Here is a 23,254-nt window from a genome sequence, read left to right on the forward strand (position 1 = left end):
AAGTATAATGATTTCTGAAACATTTTAAGATACATTTATTAATCAGTTATTTCAATGAGTGGTATCACCTTTTAGGTATTACATTTTTAGATTATGTTTTATTGATTATGCTATATAGTTGTCCCAAATTTTCTTCCTTAGCCCCCTTCTACCCAGCATCTCTCTCTCCTTCAGGCAATCCCCAAATCATTGTTCATGTCCATGGGTCATGCATATAAGTTATTTGACTACTCCATTTCCTACACTGTACTTTACTTCCTCCTGGCTATTCTGTAACTACATATTTGTGTTTCTTAATCCTCTCACCCCTTCACCCATTACCCTATACCAGCCTCCCATCTGCAACCATCAAAACTCTCTCCATATCCATGATTTGGTCTCTATTCTTGTTTGCTTAGTTTGTTTTTTAGATTCAATTGGTAGTAGCTATTAATTGCCATTTTATTGTTCATAGTTTTGATCTTTTCCTTAAATAGGTCTCTTGAACATTTCATATAACAATGGTTTGGTGTTGATGAATAATGGTCCTATTGATTTTTCTTGTCCAGGAAGCTCATGATTCTATCATGATATCTCTGCTGGGTAGAGCAATCTTGGCTGTAGTTCCTTGCTTTTCCTGATTTTGGATATTTCTTCTCAATCCCTCCTAGCCTGATTTCTCTTTTGAGAAATCAGCTGACAGTCTTATGGGAACTCCCCTGTGGGTATCTAACTGCTTTTCTCTTGTTGCTTTTAAGATTCTCTTTATCTTTAAGCTTTGGCTTTTTAATTATGATGTGTCTTGGAGTGGGCCTCTTTGTATTCATCTTGTTTGAGACTCTCTGGGATTTCTGGGCCCACATGTCTATTTCCTTCACTAAATTAGGGAAGATTTCTTTTCATTATTTTTTTCAAATAGATTTCTCATTTCTTACTCTTTCTAGAATCCTTAAGATACAAATGTTGGAATGTTTGAAGTTGTCCTAGAGGCCACTTGCTTATTCTATCTTCATTTAAAAAAATTTTTTTTCTTCGTGTTCTGATTGGTTGTTTTTGGCTTCCTTCTGTTCCAAATCATTGATATGATTCTCAGCTTCATTCACTCTCCTGTTGTTTCCCTGTAAATTTTTCTTTGTTTTAATTAGGGTATCCTTTGTTTCTGAGTGGGTGTTTTATGCTGTTGAGGTCCTCACTAAGTTCCTTGCGCATTCTTATAACACGTGTTTTGAACCCTGCATGTGATAGATTGTTTATCTCCATTTCCTTTAGTGCTTTCTTTGGAGCTTTGATCTGTTCTTTCATTTGGGCCATGTTTCTTTGCTCATTTTGGCATCCTTCCTGTGTTTGTATGTATTAGGAAGAGCTGCTGTAACTCCCTGTTTTGGTAGCATGGCCTAATATAGTAGGTGTCCTGTAGGGTCCAGTGGTACAGCCTTTCCTATCACCCAATCTGGGTAATCAAGGTGTGCCTTTTATGTGGGCTGAGTACACCTTCCTCTTGTAGTTGAGTCTTGATTGCTTTTGTGCCAGGTCAATTGGAGGAATTTACCCAGGCCAGTTAGCTGCTAGGACTGGCTGTGACCACTGAGAACCAATCTCTGACCTCCGTGAAGGATCAGCTGTGCAGGGGCCGGATGGTGGTGCTCCAGCATGGCCTGTAGCTATCTACTGGGTGTGCAGGCCCTGGGGGTTTCCTGGTTGGTGCAGGCCAAGGTCATCTCCCACTTGTGTTCAACCTGGGGCCACCCTGCCTGAGCTATAAAGCAATCTGAGGTGACTGCTACTTGTGCTGGGCTTGGAGATTTTCAAGCAAAGCCAATCTTAAATATTAACATTTGAGGTTATCTTAAATGTATTACTCTGGAGATTGAAACTATGGACTTAATTAGAGTAAAGAGACTTAGATGTTTCCATTGAAAAAGCTAGGGGGACCATATTCTCTGTTGTCATCACCACAGAGCTTTGTCTGCCAATGTAACACTGACAGTACATTAAAGCTGGTTGATGAAGACTGTAAGAAAGAAAGAATACATTGGTGACAAATACTCTTTTGTCATAACTTGCTTCAAGGTTGTCAGGGAGAGGATTAAAACTACAGTAAGTTTAAAGCATCTTTGTGTATCGGTAAGGAGGAAAAAAACATCCTGTCTTGGAGTCTCTTTATGTGCCGCATTCTTTCTAGGAGAAGAAGCGGCAGCCAGTGTCACATAGCACGTGAGATGTTGACATGTGATTTGAATGAAGTTCTGTTTGGTGCCAAAAACCCATCTTATTTCCACCATGATGTGTTCTTTCAGAAAGGACAATGAATACAATGATAAAGCAGGTATTTTTCTAAGGAAAAAAATATTAGAAAGAGGGAAAGATACTTAAGATTCTTTAAAATAGTCATATGTTAACATGTGAACCGTGGTAGAAATGTGGTTTATTTTAGTGGCAGAAAACAGTATAAATTTATGTACATTATGAACTAATGTTAAAAATCCCTGTGAAACTTTCTTCTTCAAGAAGTATTTATAAAACATGTACCAGTAGACTTTTTTGAGAGCCTTCCCGAACTTCATGAAACAAAGAATATTGTATTCTTTAAAACCAGAAGCAAGAGTTAGTTCTATTGGTGGGGTGGTTATATGCTTTAAATTCATTTTTACTACCAAGAAAACGTTTCAAATGTTTTATAGATGAAAAGAACAGCAGGATATTTACATTGGGGACTGAGACTTTAGCTTTCTTAACTTCACTTATTTAAAGTTAATTTGCAGGTTAGATCTTATTTTTTATTTTCTAAGCATTTAAAAATGTGTGTAGAAACAGACTTTGAGAGAAGAGTTTACATATGGTAATCCTGAGGGAAAACTTGAACTAAGTGTTTTTCTTCTGATTTATAATCTATTCATTCTTTAAACACCTATGTATCTGGCATATATAGGTGATGACTTAATAAACAACATTACTTATAGTACATAATGCAAAGTGCAGACTATGCATCCTGAGCTAATTCTCACCAACTCTGAGTTATATTTTAGTCCCTTTACCACAGGAAGGAGGCTAGGGGAGGGTAGACTTCATACAGAAAGAAACAAGATATTAATGCACAGCTGCCTTTCACACCAATTAGCTGTATTGGTTTTACTGCAAAGAGCTGAATATCCTGGATCAATTAAAGTGATGTTGAGGTTTATCTTTTTGTACCCTGATCAATGAATCTATTTAGGAGGTCATGCTTCTGTGTGTCATACTAGGCTGAAATGAAAGAGGGAGCCTTGAGTTGGATGGTTTTCATCATGGGTAACCAGGGTCTTTACAATAGAGCTGGGTAATCGGTCCTGCAGACGAAAGCTGCAGGCCTGTAGAATGCAGGAACCCTGGATGAAACTAATGTGGGGATTGTGTGTGACTAAATTACTGTGGTTTGAATAGTTGGAGTGAAAACCTACAAGATCAAAATTCAGATGGGTCTGAGAAAAAACGTCCTATCCCAAATATATTCAATTATTTTAGGGGTAAAAGTTCAATTTAAATCTTTTAAAACTACTTTTTGCCACTTATAAAAATGACCTTTATGTAGAACTAACATACTCTGTTAGAAATAAATGTTAGCATATGTATCCGTGTCTATTTGTAACAGTGTTCACCAGTTAGCATCCGTGCTCAGCTGGGACCAGGCTGTGGAACCTGTTGGTAGTAACAGAATGCTGGAACTGTGCCAGAAAAGCAGGGTTGAGCTGGTTCCTGAGTGGGCCTGGATTCTCTTTTCATAAAATGGTAAAAAACTGCCAGGCCCTGGCTTTCAAAGATGGTTTAGTCATGCGTGTGTAGCCCATCTGTTGGATGCATAAGGGATTTCCTTGTCGGCCGAGCCCTCCAGCCACAAACATGGCTGCTGGTTCTCCCCTCCCCCCTTACTTTAATTTCTTCCTTTCCCTCCAGGAGTGTACGAAGACCAGGTGCATCTGATGCCACCATAGGGAAATCCTCCCATTGACACTGATGTGAGCCAGAAATGCCGTGGAGTTGTTCTTTGGCTGCCTAGCTGACTTTCAGTGTAGTTTGATTCAGCCATGTAAAAACAAAACAAAACATACAGTTTGATAATAAAAGTATTTACCCAGTTACAGTTTTAACTAAGCTTTAATGTAGGCCTCGATGACCTTCAACCACTTCTCTGTGAAATGAAGCTCCCTGTGTCACCTGGATGGAGCTTGGCAGGGGCTTCATATTCGTTCATTCATTCTCTCTCTTCCTTCCCTTTAGTAAGGTTTAGCAGCAAGCACGTTAGCCTCAGTGGTTACAACAGGGAAAACAATGGGAAGACTCTTTCAAGCTATTATCATCTGCCCCTCCATCCTACCTTTGTGCACTGCACGCTTCCTAGTTCTCCAGTTTTCTAGAATGGCCTGCCTTTTTTTTTTTTTTTTTAAGTGCTGATGGCAGTTAGTACCCGGTTTAGAGGGTGAACGTACAATTTCAAGTCACAGCATTGCGTATACAAACGATTTTTGTGCAAGATGTTTTACTGTTGACACAGTAAAAACAAACATGTTTTACTGTTTTGTTGAGCTGGTGGCCTCATATCAAACTAATACTAATAGCTGTATTTTTGACACAATGAAACTCTGAAAAGATCAAGGTATAGTGGGTTTTCCTAATCAATTGTTGATGATTTTGAAATACATTCTAATGTGGACTTATGAGCCAGACAAGCAATTTTTGGTCATGAGAATTTTCTGTTGCCTCCCCACAGATTTATGAGAAATACCAAGAATCGTATACTGTGGAACCAAATAATGCGCGCCAGCTGGTGGAAATTGCAGCCAGGGATATTGAAAAACTTCTAAGCAACAGATCTAAAGCCTTGGTGGTGAGTTTAAATTGAGTCTGCTCATTTTATTATTTTCTGTTACTTCCTATGTCTCATGCTTTATCTGGAGGTTTCATTTAGTATGCTTTCTTTACCACAGAAACTGCTCATTTAATATTTTCAAGAAAGGTGAGGTACCATAGTTTCATTGTAATTTTAAAATAATCAGTTAGCTTATTAGTTTATTTTTTGTGTTAGGCAATTTTAAAGTACAGGAATAGTGTATTTAATTGGTACATGCATCCATTTATATCTATGTTAAGCTATGGTGCATAATAATAATGTTTGAATTTAGCATGCAGCATAAAACCCACAAACATTGCCCACACCCTTACAGCTGTCTTAGTAGTACTCTCCTACTTCTCACCCTGCCACCCTGTCAGAGGTGGACAGGACTCTAAATAGTTCATTACTTATTTCTTTGCTTTTTAAAAATAGCAGTACCTCAGATAAATGTTTTGCTAAACAACATATTTGCTAGTTTGCTTGTTTTTCACCTTTATTAAAGTCATATGATACATATGGAGTTCTCAGTGACTTTCTTCCATCAATATTATGTTTGTGTGATTTATCTAGATGTTTGTATTTAGCTTTAAAATACAAAAATCATAGAATTTTGAATAAAGTTCAATAGAATAAAAATAAAATACAATAAAATACAAAAATAAAATAAAAATACAAAAATACAAAATAAAATAAAATACAAAAATATATAAAATACAAAATTCAATAGAATAAAAATTCATGGTTAAATATTACTTTATGATGCTATATCTCAGTTTATTGTTAAATGTGGTTTGTCTTCTCATTTTTATAATGTATTTTGATGATATAAATGATTAATTTTAGTGCAGTTGAAGTCAACTTTAAAAATTATTAATATTTTTGAATATGTGTTTTGTGTAAGAAATCCTCCCCTATCCTTAGGTTATAAACATTATTTTATGTATTTTATTTTAAAAGGTTCTATGTCTTTTAGGTTTATTTAATCCACCTGCAACCAATATCTGTCTATAATTTTAGTCTGCAAATTTTCTACCCATTTTTCCCAGGGCCATATGTTAAATAGCTGCCTTCCTCCCGTGAGCTCCAAATATCAAGTGAGATGTCTCACTGGCCAGTTTCTCACTGTATTCTTCTTCAGTAGGCTCATGAACTTCAGAGTATTCTTGAGCTTTTACAAATTATCCAAAGTTTAGATTCAGCATGCTATTATTCAAGAAGATCTTTACAGGATTTCGATTGGTATTGAAGGGACTCAGACAAAATTGCAAATTGATACCATTATGATTTTGTCTTTCTATTTATAATCATGATACTGTTTTTGTTTAGCAAATTTTATGCTATTCATAAAGTTTTAATTTTTCATAATGTTGTTATATATCTTTTGTTAGATACAATGTCAGAGCTTAAGTTTCATCCCTCTTATTCTACAAATCTCAGCACTGTTGCTGGTTTTGTCTCAGGACTACTGAGAATTTTCTGTTCACTTATCACCCCTACTCAGAGTTGTAGCTTTATATATATATATATATCTTGACACAGAAATTTCCCTTTAATTTTTGAGCCATTATAAATCTTCATGTTTCTTAAAATATCCAGGATCTTGTTGTAATGTAATAGGAGTTTTTTGGTAATATTTGATATGCCCCATTGCCAGAACTTAAAATATTTAATTTTTTAGATATGTATAAGTAAGTAATTTATACGATAATATTTCATGGCTAGACAATTCAAAATATTATTACCTTCAATTTGGAGTATGTGATACCATTTTTAGTTATCGTTTATAGATGTGAAGTGTGTTTTCAAGAAAAATTTTCCTAATAAAAATGAAATACTTGTTACTTAAGTGATTAATATTCACTTAATGACAGCTGAAAATGTTGTGTTGATCTTTCGCAGCTTACATTCCCCCCCTCCCCCAGATGCAGGCAGCAGGTCATCTGGGTATGAAAGTCCCTTGAAAAATGAAATGAAATACAATGAATCTTGCCTTAATTGGATTAAAATGGAAACCCATTGAGACTTTTTCCCCCCGTTAATCAGTTGGATTTGATGGTCTAGACACCTGGTGCATGACTCAAGTCCTGTGGGGGATCAGTGCCTGTCTAAGTGCAAGATGGCAGAATACAGAAACTATAATGCCTAATTACATGTAGAATTAGTTAGATTTTATGGGAGAAACATTTGTGTTCATTTTCAAATTAAAATTTTTATTCAAGTTTTTGGATTCCGCACAAATAAAAAATCATATTATTTTAAAACTATTTTGAGGCTACATTGTCCTGTAAATAAATGCAGATGGCATTTTGGATTTACTCCTATTTGTTTGTAGGCTTATGCTTAGGGAGACTTCTGGACTGAAGGAGCTCCATTTACCTGTGTGGGATACCAGTGTTATTTCATAAGTAAATGTATTGGGAAAGTTTTGAATGTACAAATTTGAGGTATATGATAAAACTTAATACTAGTTGACTTTATTGCATGTTTGGTAAGTAGCATTACCTAATTATTTTTCACAATAGTACTAAGCTCTAGACATCAATGTTAGTCTCATTTCTCAATGACAAAACTGCATTTTTGAGAATACTTCTAACTTGCTCAAGGAAACATTTAATAAGTGAAGCTAGTGCTTCTCAAACTTTAATGTGCCTGTAGTTTACCTGTGGCTCTTGTTAAAATGCAGATTTTTATTCAGTCACCTGGACAGAGATACTACAGATCTAGGTAGTTCCCAGCTGGTGTTGAGGCTCCTGGTACAAAGACTATACTCTGAGTAGGAAGAATGTAAGGGGCTGCGAAATCAGGTGTGTCTGACTTCAAATCTTAGTTATTAACAAAAATATATCATTTGGACTGAAGAAGTATATAATCATAATGAGGAAGGAATGAGGGTTAGGTAGTGTACTGTCAATTATCATTCATTCAGATTCAGAAGCATGTTTTAGGTAGTAGAATAGTCTGGAAGGTTATGCATTTTTCAGTGAATCCTGTATCAGTTAGTCCTCTTCAGAAAAGGGAGGTGTAAAGAGACTTGACGAGGGGTGGTGTCCACACAACACGATACACAGGTAATGTATTATTGAATTGTACAACTGAAACTTCTATCATTTTATTATCCAGTGTCACCCAAATCAATTCAATAAGATAAAAGAGATAAGGAATAGGAAGCACCCAAAAGAAGAGACAGTTGCAGAGATTTTAAGATTAAATATAAGTACAGAAATATTCACTCTGGAGTCAGGTAGGGTTGTAGATAGAGATACAGACACAAATTTATATATAAATATATATTTATTTGGCAAATATCAATATTGTTTTAATATATACACAGTTTGAACACATGTATTAGAAACATGAGTATGAAATTAATGGGCCCACGGTGTCCTAATCTTGAAGTGTAGTAGTAAAATATCTTGGTAAAAAATAAATGATCTCAAATAAGGAAACTACTGACACTTTTAAAAAGATTTAATGAAATAAAATATACATAATTCAAAATTTTTATTTTTATTTGAATTTGAAAAAAGTTAAATGTTTATTTTTCAGCATCAAGATTATCAACATAATATACAGCTAAATATGTATTATAGATATAAAATATTTGAAAAAGAAGCAAATTGAACTGGTTGTTTTCTCATATATCTACTAAAGAAATTCCCTAGGATTTTATATAATCCAGTGTTTTTTTTAAGGAAATGAACAACTGAAGATGTTTTGTTTTTTTCTTTTTTTTTAGTGGAATAATTATAATGTCTATAATAAATTTTATTAGGCCTTCATGTATACTGATTTTATGCATTTGAACATTAAAATTTTAATTCTGTCTTTTATAGCCTGTTGATTAAAAATGAAGTAATAACTTATTTTATGGCTTCATGCTTATTGCATTTGTTTATATGTTTGACTCAAAACTATTTCAACCAATTTTTTTTGTTTCAGCATTTATTTTCACTGTTTATTCACACATATTGTACTATGATCTTTTGATCTGTTCCATCAGCTAACCTTAGAAAGAGCTGAAAGAGAAATCAATATAAAAAATTTTGTTGCTATTGTCATAAAACTACCTCTTTTATAGCGAAACAGATTTTCCACTTAAGTCATTTTTTGGTTTTGTTTTTGTAGTGTTATAAAAACATGTTATAATTTTGATGATTGATATGCATTAATCTCTTACAGAAATCCTATGAAATAGGCACATTAAACATCTGTTCATTCTTGTTTTATAAATAAGGAAAATGAGAAAAGACTAGGCTTCTTGTTAAAGATTTCTATAGATAACATGAGGCTCTGGTGGAATTTAATTTCAGGATGTCTGTTTATGAGTCTAGCTTTTTTCCCCTGTAGGTCCACACTGGTAATTTTAGCCATTTTATTTACAAGATATATTTCCTAAATGAGTATTTTTTCTTGCTATGCTTATGCCTCAAAAAGTACCTCAATAAAATGATTTTCTGCTAAGATTATTTGTTTATTCTTAAGCAATCTCATATCAAACAATGTTTAGAAGCAAAAAAAAACAACCCATCATTGTTATTAACATTTATTTTAGCCTGCAGTAGGCTGAAAAATCTGCAAGTGTTAATGAACAGATCGTAGAGAAAGCTTTTCAACAAAGCAATCCAACCTCAATGGTGTCTCCTGAAAGATGGAGGTGAATTAAATAAGTGGTCTTATTGTTCACCACCCAGCACAGGCAAGGGGATCTGCTGAGTTAATGAAGGTCTCTAGACATTTTGCTCAAAGAAAATAGGATCAAGGTTATAATAAACACATTTTTCTAGTGACACTTTTCCAATTACGGTGTATCCTGTCTCCCTCCGGCTGTCTTGGTAACTTTAATTAAAACTGCTCCCATCTATTATGAAGCTTTAAATACTGTAATATGCCCCCACTCTTAATTCAACCTTGGTATTCAGTGTATGATTAGATAATGAAGAAAAGAAAATAATGAAAGTTTTCAAATGACTATTAAAATAGTTTTTTTTCTGAAAGGAGTAGGTCATTGTTGTTTAATAAAATTGTTTTATGTGTCTTTAGCTCTTAGCCCAGTAGTTCTCTGTCTTTCATGTTTATCATTAGTGCCTATAGAGTTTGCTAAAAATACAGATTCCTGGCCTTTATCTCTGGAGGCTTTAACTCAGAAACAAAGAAAGAGACCTCAGAAAACTAGGTCCAAAAAAGTGATAAAAAGATCCATGAAGAAATATGGAATTCTGCAGAGACTCAAAGAATTTACCATGCATTGTATCTGGGTTTTAGGAATCATTGGTTTACTTTTTCAAGAAGAGATTCATTAGGATATATTGGAATGGAATAAAGACTACAGTGTCAAAGAGTGATTGGGAAGTGAGAAATTGGCAAGAAATTTGTATTCTTAAGAAGTTTGACAAGACAGTGAAAAAGAACTATGGAATACTACTAAAGACTATTATTTTTTTTGTTTTTTTTGAGAATGGAGGATGTGTAAGGTTGCTTATAGATAGAAAGGAAGGAATTATTAAATGTGACAATAAGACAAAAATATCTCAATGTTGAAGGATAATTCTAGAAAATGTAGATTCCAAGCTTAAAGTCATGAAAATTATCTTTGAAAAGACTCTGGTATCTTTCACTTCAGGGATATTAAATATGAATAAAGATAATTAAGTTTGCAGATAGAGAAAAGTTTAAGTCACTGGATAAGCACTTTTTTTCTTGGTAAAGTAAAAGTTGATCTTATATGCAAAGAGTGAAGAGGCTGTGGGCATCTTGAGAACCACACTGAATATTTGGGGAAGCAAAGTAAGAAAAAGTGAAAGGAGTTTTGTATAGGTAAGTGAAATCACTGATAAAAAATCTGGAGTTTTCCTAACATAAAGCAAAACCAGAAGATATAAGATACTCTCAGGTTCTAAGAGTGAATGAGGTGCTGAGCTACATATAAATTTGAGTGTTGTCCAAAAATTGTGTGTGTGTGTGTCTTGACCATTAGCCCCAAACCTATCTTGAGGCTATAAATTTATCCAGGTTGAAGAGAATAAGGAAAAATTACTTTGGGAAAAGTATGAAAAATTGTGCTATTTCTGGTTTCACAGAGAAAAATAGTGTAAATGTTTTCAAGAGGATTGCTGAGTTTGCTTGTGTATTTATTTTCCATTGAGTCTGAGTGGTAAAGGGACTAGGTAGTCCACTATTTATTTTGCCAAGTTGGGATTACTTTTATTTATTTGGATTTGCTACATGCTTCTGGATGCTGAGGCATTGCCTGCCTGGTGGCTGAGCAATGAAGGGCGACTTCATTGGGCATATGCTCACACGCAAATCCAAGCGGAGGTGGGCTTTGTCAGATAGAGCTGATCTGGGACCCAGTCCAGTAGGGCGCTCTGCCAGAGGCAAACCCAGTTCAGCAGAGAGAGGGTAGATACACTCTATCAGATGGGAACTGAGGCGTAGTTGTAAATGGCAGCCAGAGATGCTGCATTGCCATTAGATGTTCTGGATACTTCTAAACAATGCAAGCAGCACCCCAAGAGAGGAACAAGTCAGTGGTGAACATCCACCAGTCCCAAAGCATACCAGCTCACAACCAGAGCCAAGAAAGGGCTGTCCATTAGGAGCTTCCTCATGGTGCCCTTGCTGACATCACCACCTGTGAGCTGGGAAGTATGGGAGGGGTGGGATCAGGAGAAGCTCTAAGAGTAGAACAGAAGTTTACCACACTCCGCACATAGACTCCTGAAGTTTCTCTACTTGGAGCAGTACCAAACTAGTAACATAAGTGCAAATTAATTTACATTAAGCTTAAACTTTTCATTTTAACCCATGTTAAATATTTTAATCAATCAACTGAGATTGTTTTTAGGTGTAAAAGTTGTATATACAGTATTGCGTGGAAAAGTTATAGAATTCATAGGGGAAAAGGGAATGGACTCACATGAACAAGTATAAAGGACACATGGACGATAACTAAGGTGGGGGGTAGAAATGGGAGGGAGGTGGGGAGCACTGGGGGGGGGCAGGGCTGGGAATATAAGACAGAAAACTGTACTTTAACAAGAATTAATTAAAAATAAAAATTAAAAAAAGAATTTTTAAGGCTCAAGTTGTGTTCAGATATGATTAATAAACAAACCAACTAGTGTATGATTTGAACAGGTTACAGGTTTATTTTCTCTCTTGTAACAAGAAATGTGGGCGTAGGTAGCTCAAGAGATTTACAGAAGTTTCATTCTGCTACACGCATCACACTGGAGAGTAAGCCCTGACTGCAAGGGGGAATGAGAAATACAGTTTTCACCTCCCTGTACAAAATTGTACTCTAAGTTCAAATGTTTGAACAGCTAGCTGGTGTCTATGTCAAGATCTTTTCAAGGTTCAATTAGGGAAGAAAGTCTAGAAAAAATTCATTTTAAGAAGCAGAGAAAGAAAAACATTGGTTCCTTTAATATGATTGCATGCATAATCAATTCAGGTTCTCTAAAGAGCATTGAAACAATATTAACAGAAGAATGAAGGAGCCGTCGAATCCATTTTAGATTGAAGATTGGCAGAGTAAATTTTGTAAACATCCTGGACAGTTAAAATAGTTGAAGCCATTAACCATGATAGGTAGGGTCTGGTAGTGACCAAGAGTTATTTATATGAGTACAGGGAGGTAGGCAATTTTATGTGGCTAAAGTGTAGGTTTATAGGGAATAGTGGAGAAACAAGAAATTGTGGTATGGGTAGAAATTTAAGAAATTAAGAGTCCTAGGTGATAACAAGGTTGAATCAGTGAGTGAGCAAGTCATTTAAATGGAGAAAAGTGAAAGTTTTTGAAGCTTCAGAAAGGAGAAAATTCTTAATTAGCATTTTGAATGTCTGCTATGATCCAAACACTTTTGCTAGACTCTTTTCATATATTTCTAACACAATTTCTATTCTGAAAACAGGTATAATTGATAGCATTTTAGAAGTAAGAAAATAAAAATTCAAGTGATTAAAAATTTGTCCAGTTTATACAGCTAGCAAGTAATTTAAACCCGTACACACATACAAAGTACCTGGTGTTTTCTGTGCAGCCTTTATTAGTTTAAAAACTTCCCACATTAACTCATTTAATCTTCACAGTACATCACCTGACACTCAGATGAATGTCTTGACCAAGTCTTATGCAGAGTGAAATATTTGGGCTAGAATCCTTGTTTGTAATCTAGCTTTTAGCTCCATGCACCGTAGTTTATACTCAACATGATTTCTCAGCAATCTCAGTCAAAATATATTTTGCCATTTGTTCAATCCAATCATCTCTCTCTGTACAGATGACATTATAATTATTATAACTAAGTAAGCCACACTAATTATGCCTTTAATTGGGTCCCATAGTACCATCGGATGTAAGTCCTATAAAACTGAATCTTCATCTACTTTGTTTGCCTTGTAGCATCTGACACCTACTTAGAGCATAGTTTAGCACTAAATAAAACAGACCTATAACCTTCAGAATGTCCTTCCATCTAATGGTTTCGCAAGAGAATTCCTCCTGATTTTTGAAATCCAACTTGCACAGAATACACAGATCTCTCAATAAAAATATGTTTGTGCCCTGGCTGGTGTAGCTCAGAGGATTGAGCATGAGCCTGTGAAGCAAGGGTTCACCAGTTCTATTCCCAGTCAGGGCACGTGCCTGGGTTGCAGACCAGGTCCCCAGTAGGGGACACGTGAGAGGCAACCACACATTGATGTTTCTCTCTCACTCTTTCTCCTTCCCCTCTCTCTAAAAATAAATATATAAAATATTTTAAAATATTTTTTTTTGCTGATGCTTATAAGGCAACTATTTACATATACAACTCCAAACGCAGTTATTTTTTAACAAAGCGATATCTGGGAGGAGTCTTGATGTATATTCCAAATATGATCAGTGGAAGAGAGAATCGTGTGCAGATGCTTTGAAGAACGGCCCAGGTGCCAGGCAAGGGTACGTACATGTTGTCTGCTGGCACCGAGGAACCAAGTCAGGCCAGCAAACACCTATCTCTTAATAATCCTACTCATTGTTTCATTAGAAAGTGGTGTTTGTAACACTTTATACTGTAATATAAGAGTGTCTTACAGTTATCAATGTGATATATTTTACTGTTTTAGAATTTTAAAAGTTGTTTGGAGGTGTAGGTTAATACAAAAACATCATGTATTTTTTCCATTTAACATAATAAATTATAGGCTATAAGAATTTTCACTCAGAACATCCTATTTTTCTGGTTTTTCTTTATACCATGTGTTAATGTGTTAAATGGAAATCTCTACACGTACCACCACATTTCCTCTTTTACTCTAGTAGCATCTTTGGGTTTTTAAATCTGTCATTATAATACGAGTTTGGGGCCAAACAGAAGGGATGGTGAAGCAGTAAGTGCTGTTTAGGATCTCTTACATGACTAAGAAGGACGGCAGATCCATGTACCTGTAACTGTAGTGCAACTCCCTAGCACACTCAGCATTTTAATTTTTCTAACATTGTTTTGATTTATATGTTATGTAAAGGTTTGTAATAAAGTGTTTTTAAACAACAACTTCTACTGTAAATTGCTCAGTGCTAGAGAGTACTATCTCCCTCCCACATTCCATAAGGTAGGGCCTGAACCTTATGAACAAAGCCCCTTTTGGAAAAATAAAAACCAAAAACTAGATACCAAATGTATCTTGAAGGTGGAGAGTACAATTAATGGTAGAGTGCACCTAATTTTTTAATGAATATAGAACAGAAAACTGTACTTGAATAAGAATTAAATAAATAAAAAAAACAATTAAAAAAATGTTCAGACAAGAAAAAGTTCTGGGCAACAATTACAATCTTACTCTAATAAAATCCCTTTGGAAATGTGATTCTCATAGTCTTGAGTTGACTTAGTTCTATAGGATCAGAAATAATATTTAAAGCATCAACAAGAGTATTATTGTACGGGCAAGTTGACAAATACGATGTATGCTCTGATAAATGAACACTTGCAAAAATTACAGTAAAAGAGTGTTGGCTGTGTTGACTACACTGAGTAAAATGGCAATTAAGTGAAGTGCCTTGCAAAATGAAAATGTGAGGCCCTTCTTAAAAAGTGATCAAGGATTGCAGGGTGACGTCGGCGGAGCATTAAGCCAGTTGTGGAGTCCACCTGAGTGAAGGGCCGCGTCGAACTGCGGAGGCGACTCACCTGGAAGGCCGGCCGGCCTGTGCTCACAGTTGACTAGCGGCAGATCTGGGACAGACTTGGTGTTTTTACCTTCTCATACGGTGCTCTTTCCTTGATGACAGCCATTGGACTTTACCTGGTGACTTGAGAGTCACTGAAACCCGTGACAATCATTAAAAAGATAATCCCAACCGAGGCCAAAAAAAATCCATATTTCATTCCAGTTTTATTTTATAAAATTGCAAACCATAGAAATGCTCTGCTTTGAATGTGCTAGTTAGTGTTTTTTTGGTATAAAAATAAATATGGCAAAACATTGCTAATTGAAGGCCAGTCTCTTTGATTCGCCTAACGCAATCTTCAGATGGAACTCCATAGCGTGCCGTAACAGTGGAGATGATCTGGTTAAGCAGTGTTTGCTAAAGGTAAGCACTGCTGAAGCCATTTGCAAAGTTGACCTTTAAGGAGTGATCAGATTCTTGAATGTGCTTAACTTTATTCATTTATTTTAAAGATTTTATTTATTTATTTTTAGAGGGGAAGGGAAGGAGAGAAGGAGAGAAATATCAATGTATGGTTGCCTCTTGTTTGTCCCCTGCTGGGAACTGGCCCGTAACCCAGGCATGCGCCCTGAACTGAGAATCGAACCGTGATCTTGTGGATCACAGGCCCACGCTCAATCCACTGAGCTACACCAGCCAGGGCTATTTTTAATCAATTGATGTTTAGTTTTTTCCTTTTCCTCATTAACCTCTAATTCTTCTATTACAGAATTACAAAAACCCTAAATCTTGTGTGCATTCATTGTCTAACTTTTACCGAGCATCATGGAGGCAGACGCTTTATGTGAGATGCCTAAAGCTACACAGCTTTTTTTTTTGTAGACACTGGAATTCTTTTGAATCTACTCTTTATAAGTTTTCAGAGCTTATAAAATCAAGAACTGCATTTGCAAAGATGAGCTCTCTTGTGCTTTCCTTAAAATTCCCTGACAGAGTTTGCCATTAGAATGATGGCATGCCTTATTAATTTAATTAAAACATTATAGGATCAGACATCTTGAGGGAATTTTGGGAGTTTGTTTTTCTGACCTTCTCTTCTCAGGTAGGTGAATGCCTAGACCACCAAGGTTAGGGAGTTAGCTGTCATTACTTGAAGTATTTTCAATAGTGAAGCTATTCACTTCCACAAATGTAATGCCCAATTATTATTGTTTAGCTTGGCTTTCAAGAAATTATTTCTGACATTCATGTCCTTGTCTAATGTAATCCCCTTTTATTTTCTGTTCCCCATATACATTAAAATGTGACTGGCATTCTCTTTATGAGAACATCTCATTTCGTGTGTGTGGGAGGGATGGGTCCATATCAGGGGCTGTAGGAACAGTCATCAATTCCAGTGTTCTTGACAAATGGTGCATCTCAGTTGCTGAGCAACATTCTTTTTTTAATGATTACTTTTATTTTTTATTATTTTATTTAAAGATTTTATTTATTTTTAGACAGAGGGGAAGGGAGGGAGAAAGAGAGGAAGAGAAAAATCAGTGTGTGGTTGCCTCTTACGTGGACCCCACTGGGGACCTGACCCACAACCCAGGCAAGGTGCCCTGACTGGGATTCAAACTGGCGACCATTTGGTTCACAGCCTGCGCTCAATCCACTGAGCTACCCTAGCTAGGGCTGAGCAGTCAGTCTTGCCAGTTGTTGTGTTAAGTGTTTTACAGGTGTTATCAAATTTAACCTTCAGAACAACCTTAGGAGATAGGTGTGCTATTGTGCCTGAAGATCAGAGTTACATTGAGATACAAATGGCCTACAGCAATGTATAAGTTTCAAGTCTATAGCATAGTGTTTTGATGTGCAGATAGCTTGAAGTCAGTCGTACAGTAGGTTTAGTTACCATTTATCATCTCAAGTAGATAAAAACAACAGCAGTGCACATCTTTACACCCGGAAAAGACTTTTGATTATTTTATTAGAATTAAGTCATATAAATTGAATGGTTGAGTCAAAAGCAGATGGACATTATTTATATTTTGCTTTTAGAGAAATTATTGTTAGTCTTACTATGAACTCCTTCTCTCCCTTTTCTTTCTTTGTTTTTATATAACAGGGCTTCTGAAAACTTAGGAACAGCCAGGTTGCATTTGGCCTAGCATAATAAGTTAAATTTGATTCTGTAAGCAGAACTTAATTTTAAATGATAGATGTATTTTTAATTATTATAATAATGTCAAAAACTCATACTGTTCTCTACAGATTAGTGTCTTTGTTTTTGGCAACATAATCAGTTCAAAATTAACAGGCTGGCTGGGGCAAACATCTGTCTTCCAAATGTATTTAAAAATATGTTCAGCCTAAGATTTGCAGTTTCTGATTGCCCATACCTGCTCACATGATCTGTCTTGCGTGTTTTATCCCCACCGCAGGCAGCGTGCCAACGTGCCACACTGTGGCCCCATGATCCTGCTGTCAGCAGGCCTCGCATTCTAGGCCAGCTGACGCCACCAGAGCCCAGCTAAAAGCAGACACCAGCTTGTGTCTTGACAGCTGAAGCATTAGTTCCAAAAGACTGTCTATTCCTTCTTTGGCTAATTTATCCATCTAGTCCCCGCACTCATTACTCCTCAATTGCAGCTACTCCTATAAATGTTAGTCTATTGTTGCCTGACAAACCAAACACCTCTGATTGTTTATACTGTCTTTTCTCAGAAATTCTAGGTCAGTCAACTTAAAAGTCCAATAATAAATAGTAATAATGACATTTCCTACAAGAGGGTTTACAGAGAATTTGTTGCCCTGTATGTTAATCCCTATGCCATTATTTTCTCCAGAATAACAACATAATGTGACCTCTTAAAAAGAGAAAGAAATATATCTTCCAGTGTGCTACTTATGTGCTCAGAATATTCCTTTAAAATGTGGGTGTTTAAAATGTGGGTGTTCAGTTTGGCTTTAAGTTCATAGAAATAAGTTTGGCAGAAGTGTTCATTTTTATTAAAATGCCTTTGTACACGTCAGCTTTGCCCTCGTAATTGGGCATTTTTAAAATTACAAGATCAAGATAGTTTTAAAAGTATGCAGTTTCTGACACCTTCATTAATAACTGTATCTGACTCACTAATTATAACCATTAAAATGAAATTAATGTTATCCACTCATCTACTGATGGACATTTGGGCTGCTTCCAAATTTGGATTAAAAAAAGGTGTGGTACGTTTACACAATGAAATACTATTCAGCCTTAAAAAAGAAGGAAATCTTTCCCTTTACAACAGCATGGATAGACCTGAAGAGTGTTATGCTAAGTGAAATAAGCCAGTCAGAGAAAGACAAGTACTATATGATTTCACTCAGGTGGAATTTAATAGATAAAATGAACTAACTAGCAAGACAGATAGACTCATAGGGAGAAAGCAGGAACACCTGTCAAGGGTGGGGCTTGGGTGGGGTATATAGAGGGATTGAGAAAAAAAACCCCACAACTCATGGGCATGGGCAATAGTGTGGTGATTGCCAGGGATAGGGAGATTGAGGGACAGTGGAGGAGGGTCTAGGGGGGTAGATGGTGATGGACCAAGACTTGACTTGGGGTGCTGAACACCCAGTACAGTGTACAGATTTTGTGATGTGCAATTGTACACCTGAAACCTATAGAATTGTATTAGCCCAGTGTCACTCAATAAATTCAATGAAAAAGAAAAAAATGAAAGTAATCTTCAGAATTTCTTAGAAAATGGTGGCATTTTTAAGGTTAAATATTAAAATGTTTTAAAAATAAATATCTTAGGTAGCACCTTAAATAGAAGAAGAATCATAATAAGTGCTCATGATAACTGCTAAGCATTTATCTAAGGATCATGCTAAGGATTTTATTTACATCTACTTATTTAACCCTTACAATATATTTCTATTCACACTATTAATATTATATCTATTTTATGGAGATATTTTGCCCAAGGGTTTGAATCCAGATCCATTTAATTCCCAAGCTCTATGGCAGCATTTCTCCTCAGTCTGTCTTGCATTTACTGTATGTTAGACACATACAAACATATTTATTATTTTTTTATGCATTATTTCATTCAATAATCTCTTCTCTTTCACTTCCTTTCCTCTATCTCCTCTTTTCTTTTACTCCTCCCCCTTCTTCCTCTTCTGTAGTGTGATAACGTGAGGAATATAGATTAGAAAGTTTTAAGTAGTTCTAGAATGGTATTTTTTGTTTCAAAATAGGGTTACATGTTTTCATGTTTAATTTTATGTAGGATGTGCTATACAAAAGAAGTGGTAGTAATAGCTTCTTTTAATTTTAATTACAATGCAAAAGGAAAGACTAAAAGAGAAGAAGGACTGGTGGAGGGAATAGATCTAGCCTTTCTATTCTCCAGTCTTATTACTGGTAATACATTAAATATTTAACAGAAAGATGTGTGGTCGTCTGGTGATGGAGACAGAGATTGTAAAATCCAAAAATGTTTATGAAGCTTATTGTAATTACTTGGGTTTGTATATAAAAACCAACTCTTTAGGACATCTACAAATCACACACTGTGCTGAGGCTTTTGTACCTAAGTGAATATATTGGGTTGGTCAAAATGTTCATGTGGTTTTATTTTCCGTAAAATAAAAGACACATTTTTCATTTTCACCAATAACTTTATTGATTTGGATATTTTGAGTATGTTGGCTATCTCCTGTGTGGTATAATGTTGATTGCTCTAAATTAATGTCTCAATTTGATCCCCATCAATTTCACCTGGTCCACCCAACCAAGGAACATCTTCCAGCGAGAAATCTTTATCATGAAACTTCACACACCAGTTTTGACATGTTTGATCAGTCACAGCACCTTTTCCATACACAGCACAAATCTCTTTTTTTGCATGCCAGTTGCATTTTTACCTTTGTTAAAATAATAAAGCATAATATGCCAACAATATCACTTATTTTCTTGCATCTTCAATATTAAAATGGCTATAAAAATTCACCAATTTTTATGTTTTTTTTAAATGCATGCTGATATGACAGCTGTCACAATACAATCCAACAAAATTGTTCCTAATGAAGTTCAAGACAACTAAGAACTCCTAGAGCAATCTTATACAAAAATACCAAATGAAATTTTTGGCCCACCCAATATTTTGGGAGTATTTCAGGGAAACTCTAGATAGCAAGCAGCACATGCAGTTGTGGCATAAAGATAAAAATTAATTAGAATGGTTTCTGTTTTTAAACTTGAGCTTCAATATCTTACAGATATCCATTGTATTATAGCCCATGAAACCAATGACATTTTTTGGGTGATGTATGTCTCATTTAGATGGTATTTAAAGAGGTACATTTCACTAGCACTCAAAGCATTATAGGCAGAGATGCAGAGCTAAGGGAATCATTTACAGTTCTGAACTTAACATATATTTAAGTTAACCAACTTTTAATTACAAATAGTGAGAAATTCAGGACGTGATGTATCATTAAAGGAGAGAGCAATGTATTATGGGAGTAGGAAAGGGAAAATCAGGAGGCCAGCTGAGCTTATCTCATGGAATACAAAGAACTTCTGAAACTCTCAAAGCTTTCGTTCTTCCAAAAATTCATAGGTGTTTAATGTATTCGCTACCATTCCTTTTTCCCAAATAATGGTTTACTGGAGATTTATAATTTTGAAAATATGTTATATTTTAGGAATTTGGAGGGAATAACTCTTTCTGTAATTTCGAGGACGCTAACTATCTGCCAGTCATCTGGCCTGAAAAAGCTCTGCTGCCCCGTGTTTCTGCGCGTCCATGGTCAAATTTCTCTTCACTAAATGGTCTTGTCTCATTCTTAGCTGACATTTCACACCAATTGCCCTGTCACTGTTGGAAGCTAAATCAGCATATTAAAAAGCAGCAAGTGGCACCTAATGCCGCCCTGAAGAAAAGTTGCTATGTTTTAGTTACCGCACAGATCTTCGGCAGCTCTCCTGGGGTCCTCGAGACACGCTCAGGGTGCGGAACAGCGTTTCTCAGCCGCACAGAAGGCACGCTGAATAAATACTGGGAGGAGGACAGTTTAAAGACTTAAAGGCAGGTCCTGCCAAGGCAGGTCATACTTTTCCTTTCAATTGCATGCACAGGGGAATTATCCCTGTGATCTGCCAGTGTTTTATTGCCACATAAGTAGGCGTCCATTACAAAGGCGTCCATTACAAAGGGAGCTGGCAGTGCGCATTTTTGTTGTGTGACAATAGTAATTTCCCACTTCTCCATTTAGTGACAGTGTTTAAAAAGGAAAATAATGTATGCATTTTAAGAAGCAGTGAGCTCCAAAAGATGTTTGGTAGCTTACATAAATGCAGAATCATTTGTATGGTACAACTAATGTTTAAAAATTGGATGATACTCAACTAACGTTATCCCATCAAACATGGATGGGTCTGCCCAGTGTTTCTGGTGCATTTTGTGGTGCTGCCTGTTCAGGTACCACTGAATCAGGTATTTTGACTTGTATATTAAATCCGGATTCAGTTGCTTAGGTTGTGTTTTTTGGCCAAGTACAAAATGGTCCCATTATATTTGGTTCTCATTATCAAAGATGTTAAAAACGTATGGGTATGTATTATTTTAAGGAACTGGATTTTTCTCTTTATAAGAATTTTCCCTGGCTGCTGGTGGATTGAGCACCAGTCTGGGAACCAGAAAGACTCTGTTTTGACTCCAGGGCACATGACTGGGTTGCAGGCCAGGCGCCCAGTTGGGGGTGTGTGAGAGGCAACTGATCCTTGTGGACATGGACAACAATGGGGTGAGCGCTGAGGGGAGAAGGGTATAAGGGGACTCAATGGTAATGGAAAAAATACAGTAAAGATTAAATTAAAACATTAAATTAAAAAAAAACAGAATTTGGGCATTGTAAGAGAAAGGAGACTTGGAGTTAGAACCTGGAAGTGTGAGGATTTTTAATATTTCTTTCAGTTTTAATCTGAGAAAAAATAGTTTGGTTAATGTTTAGAAAAGCAACTTAGTGATGAGAAGAATTAAGTAAGATATCAAGATCATATACACAAGTACAAACAAGCAGTACTTAGTGAGAGAGAGAATATTAAGAACAGTTTTGCCCAATAAATGAGGAGAATAGTTTTTTAAAATATGCTTAAAGTAATTGCTTTAAATGGTTAAATTAAGTTGCTACAGTATAAAATATTATTGCTTGGGTTGGCAGAGGGTGGGTAGAGATGAGAGAGGGCATAGTGGGGATAAATGGTAATGAAAAAATACAATAAAAATAATATTTAAAACCCTATCTTATTTATTATCTATTTGCTTTTGTATTTCTTAATGATTCTATTTAAAACATAAGTGTGGATTTGAAAACATAAGCAATATTATTATTTGTGAAGTAAATATATATATTTGATTTTTGAGAATCTCTGTTTAGTTTTTCTGTACTTGGAATCCCTATACTACACAGCAAGTATTATTTTTAAAAAATGCCTCCCACCTTGTGACAATGATCTAGGAATTAATTAAAATTACTGTTCAGTCTCTGCAAAGTGTAATCACTGATTAACTAAAACCGATTAAGAAAAAATGAGGGGGATAAATGGTGATGGAAAATGGTTCTGCTTGAAAATAATGCTTTGTAACTAATAATGCCTCTCATGTACTAAAATGAGAAGTAATTTTGAAAAGTTATAAAAATATATAACAGGATACTAAAATAAAAGAGAGAATATGTCGTGTTGTGATTCATTCTAGGATTTGTTGATGTTAATTGATTTATATGGGATAGGCCATGTGGTAAAATACAGTAATGATTGTATTATCTCTTATTCAGGATTTAATTTTCTAGAACTTCATGGCCAATAGATATATGAAAATATGTTCAACCTCACTAGGTATTAAAGAAATGCAAATAAAAACTACACACCTGTTAGAATGGGTGTTACCAACACAATAGGTAATAACAAGTGTTGGAGAGGCTGTGGAGAAAAAGGAACCCTCACTCACTGCTGGTGGGGATGTAAACTGGTAGAGCCACTCTATGGAAAACAGTAGGGCAGTTCCTCAAAAAGTTGGAAATGGAGTTGCCATATAACCCAGCTACCCCTCTTCTGGGTATCTACCTGAAAAACTGGAAAACATTTATTCAAAAGGCTTGGTGTACCACGTTTATTGCAGCATTATTGCCCAGTAACCAAGAAATGGAGATGACCCAAGTGTCCTTTGATAGGGAATTGGATAAAGATGTGGCACACATCTAGTATGGACTGC

General features: G+C 35.6%; 1 protein-coding gene across 6 annotated transcripts in view; it reads left to right on the forward strand.

Moving 5' to 3' along the window:
- CACNA2D1 (calcium voltage-gated channel auxiliary subunit alpha2delta 1) overlaps positions 1-23,254 on the forward strand; it is a 472,005-nt gene that overhangs the window by 96,598 nt on the left and 352,153 nt on the right. For all 6 annotated transcript variants that reach the window (XM_037066145.1, XM_037066146.1, XM_037066147.1 and 3 more), the window contains exon 3: positions 4,724-4,840. In XM_037066145.1, the coding sequence (XP_036922040.1) occupies positions 4,724-4,840 (117 nt within the window). The remainder of the gene's footprint in view (positions 1-4,723; positions 4,841-23,254) is intronic.

Source organism: Sturnira hondurensis, unplaced genomic scaffold, assembly GCF_014824575.4.
Source record: "Sturnira hondurensis isolate 20B ecotype Veracruz unplaced genomic scaffold, ASM1482457v3 Scaffold0016462, whole genome shotgun sequence".
Taxonomy (NCBI): domain Eukaryota; kingdom Metazoa; phylum Chordata; class Mammalia; order Chiroptera; family Phyllostomidae; genus Sturnira; species Sturnira hondurensis.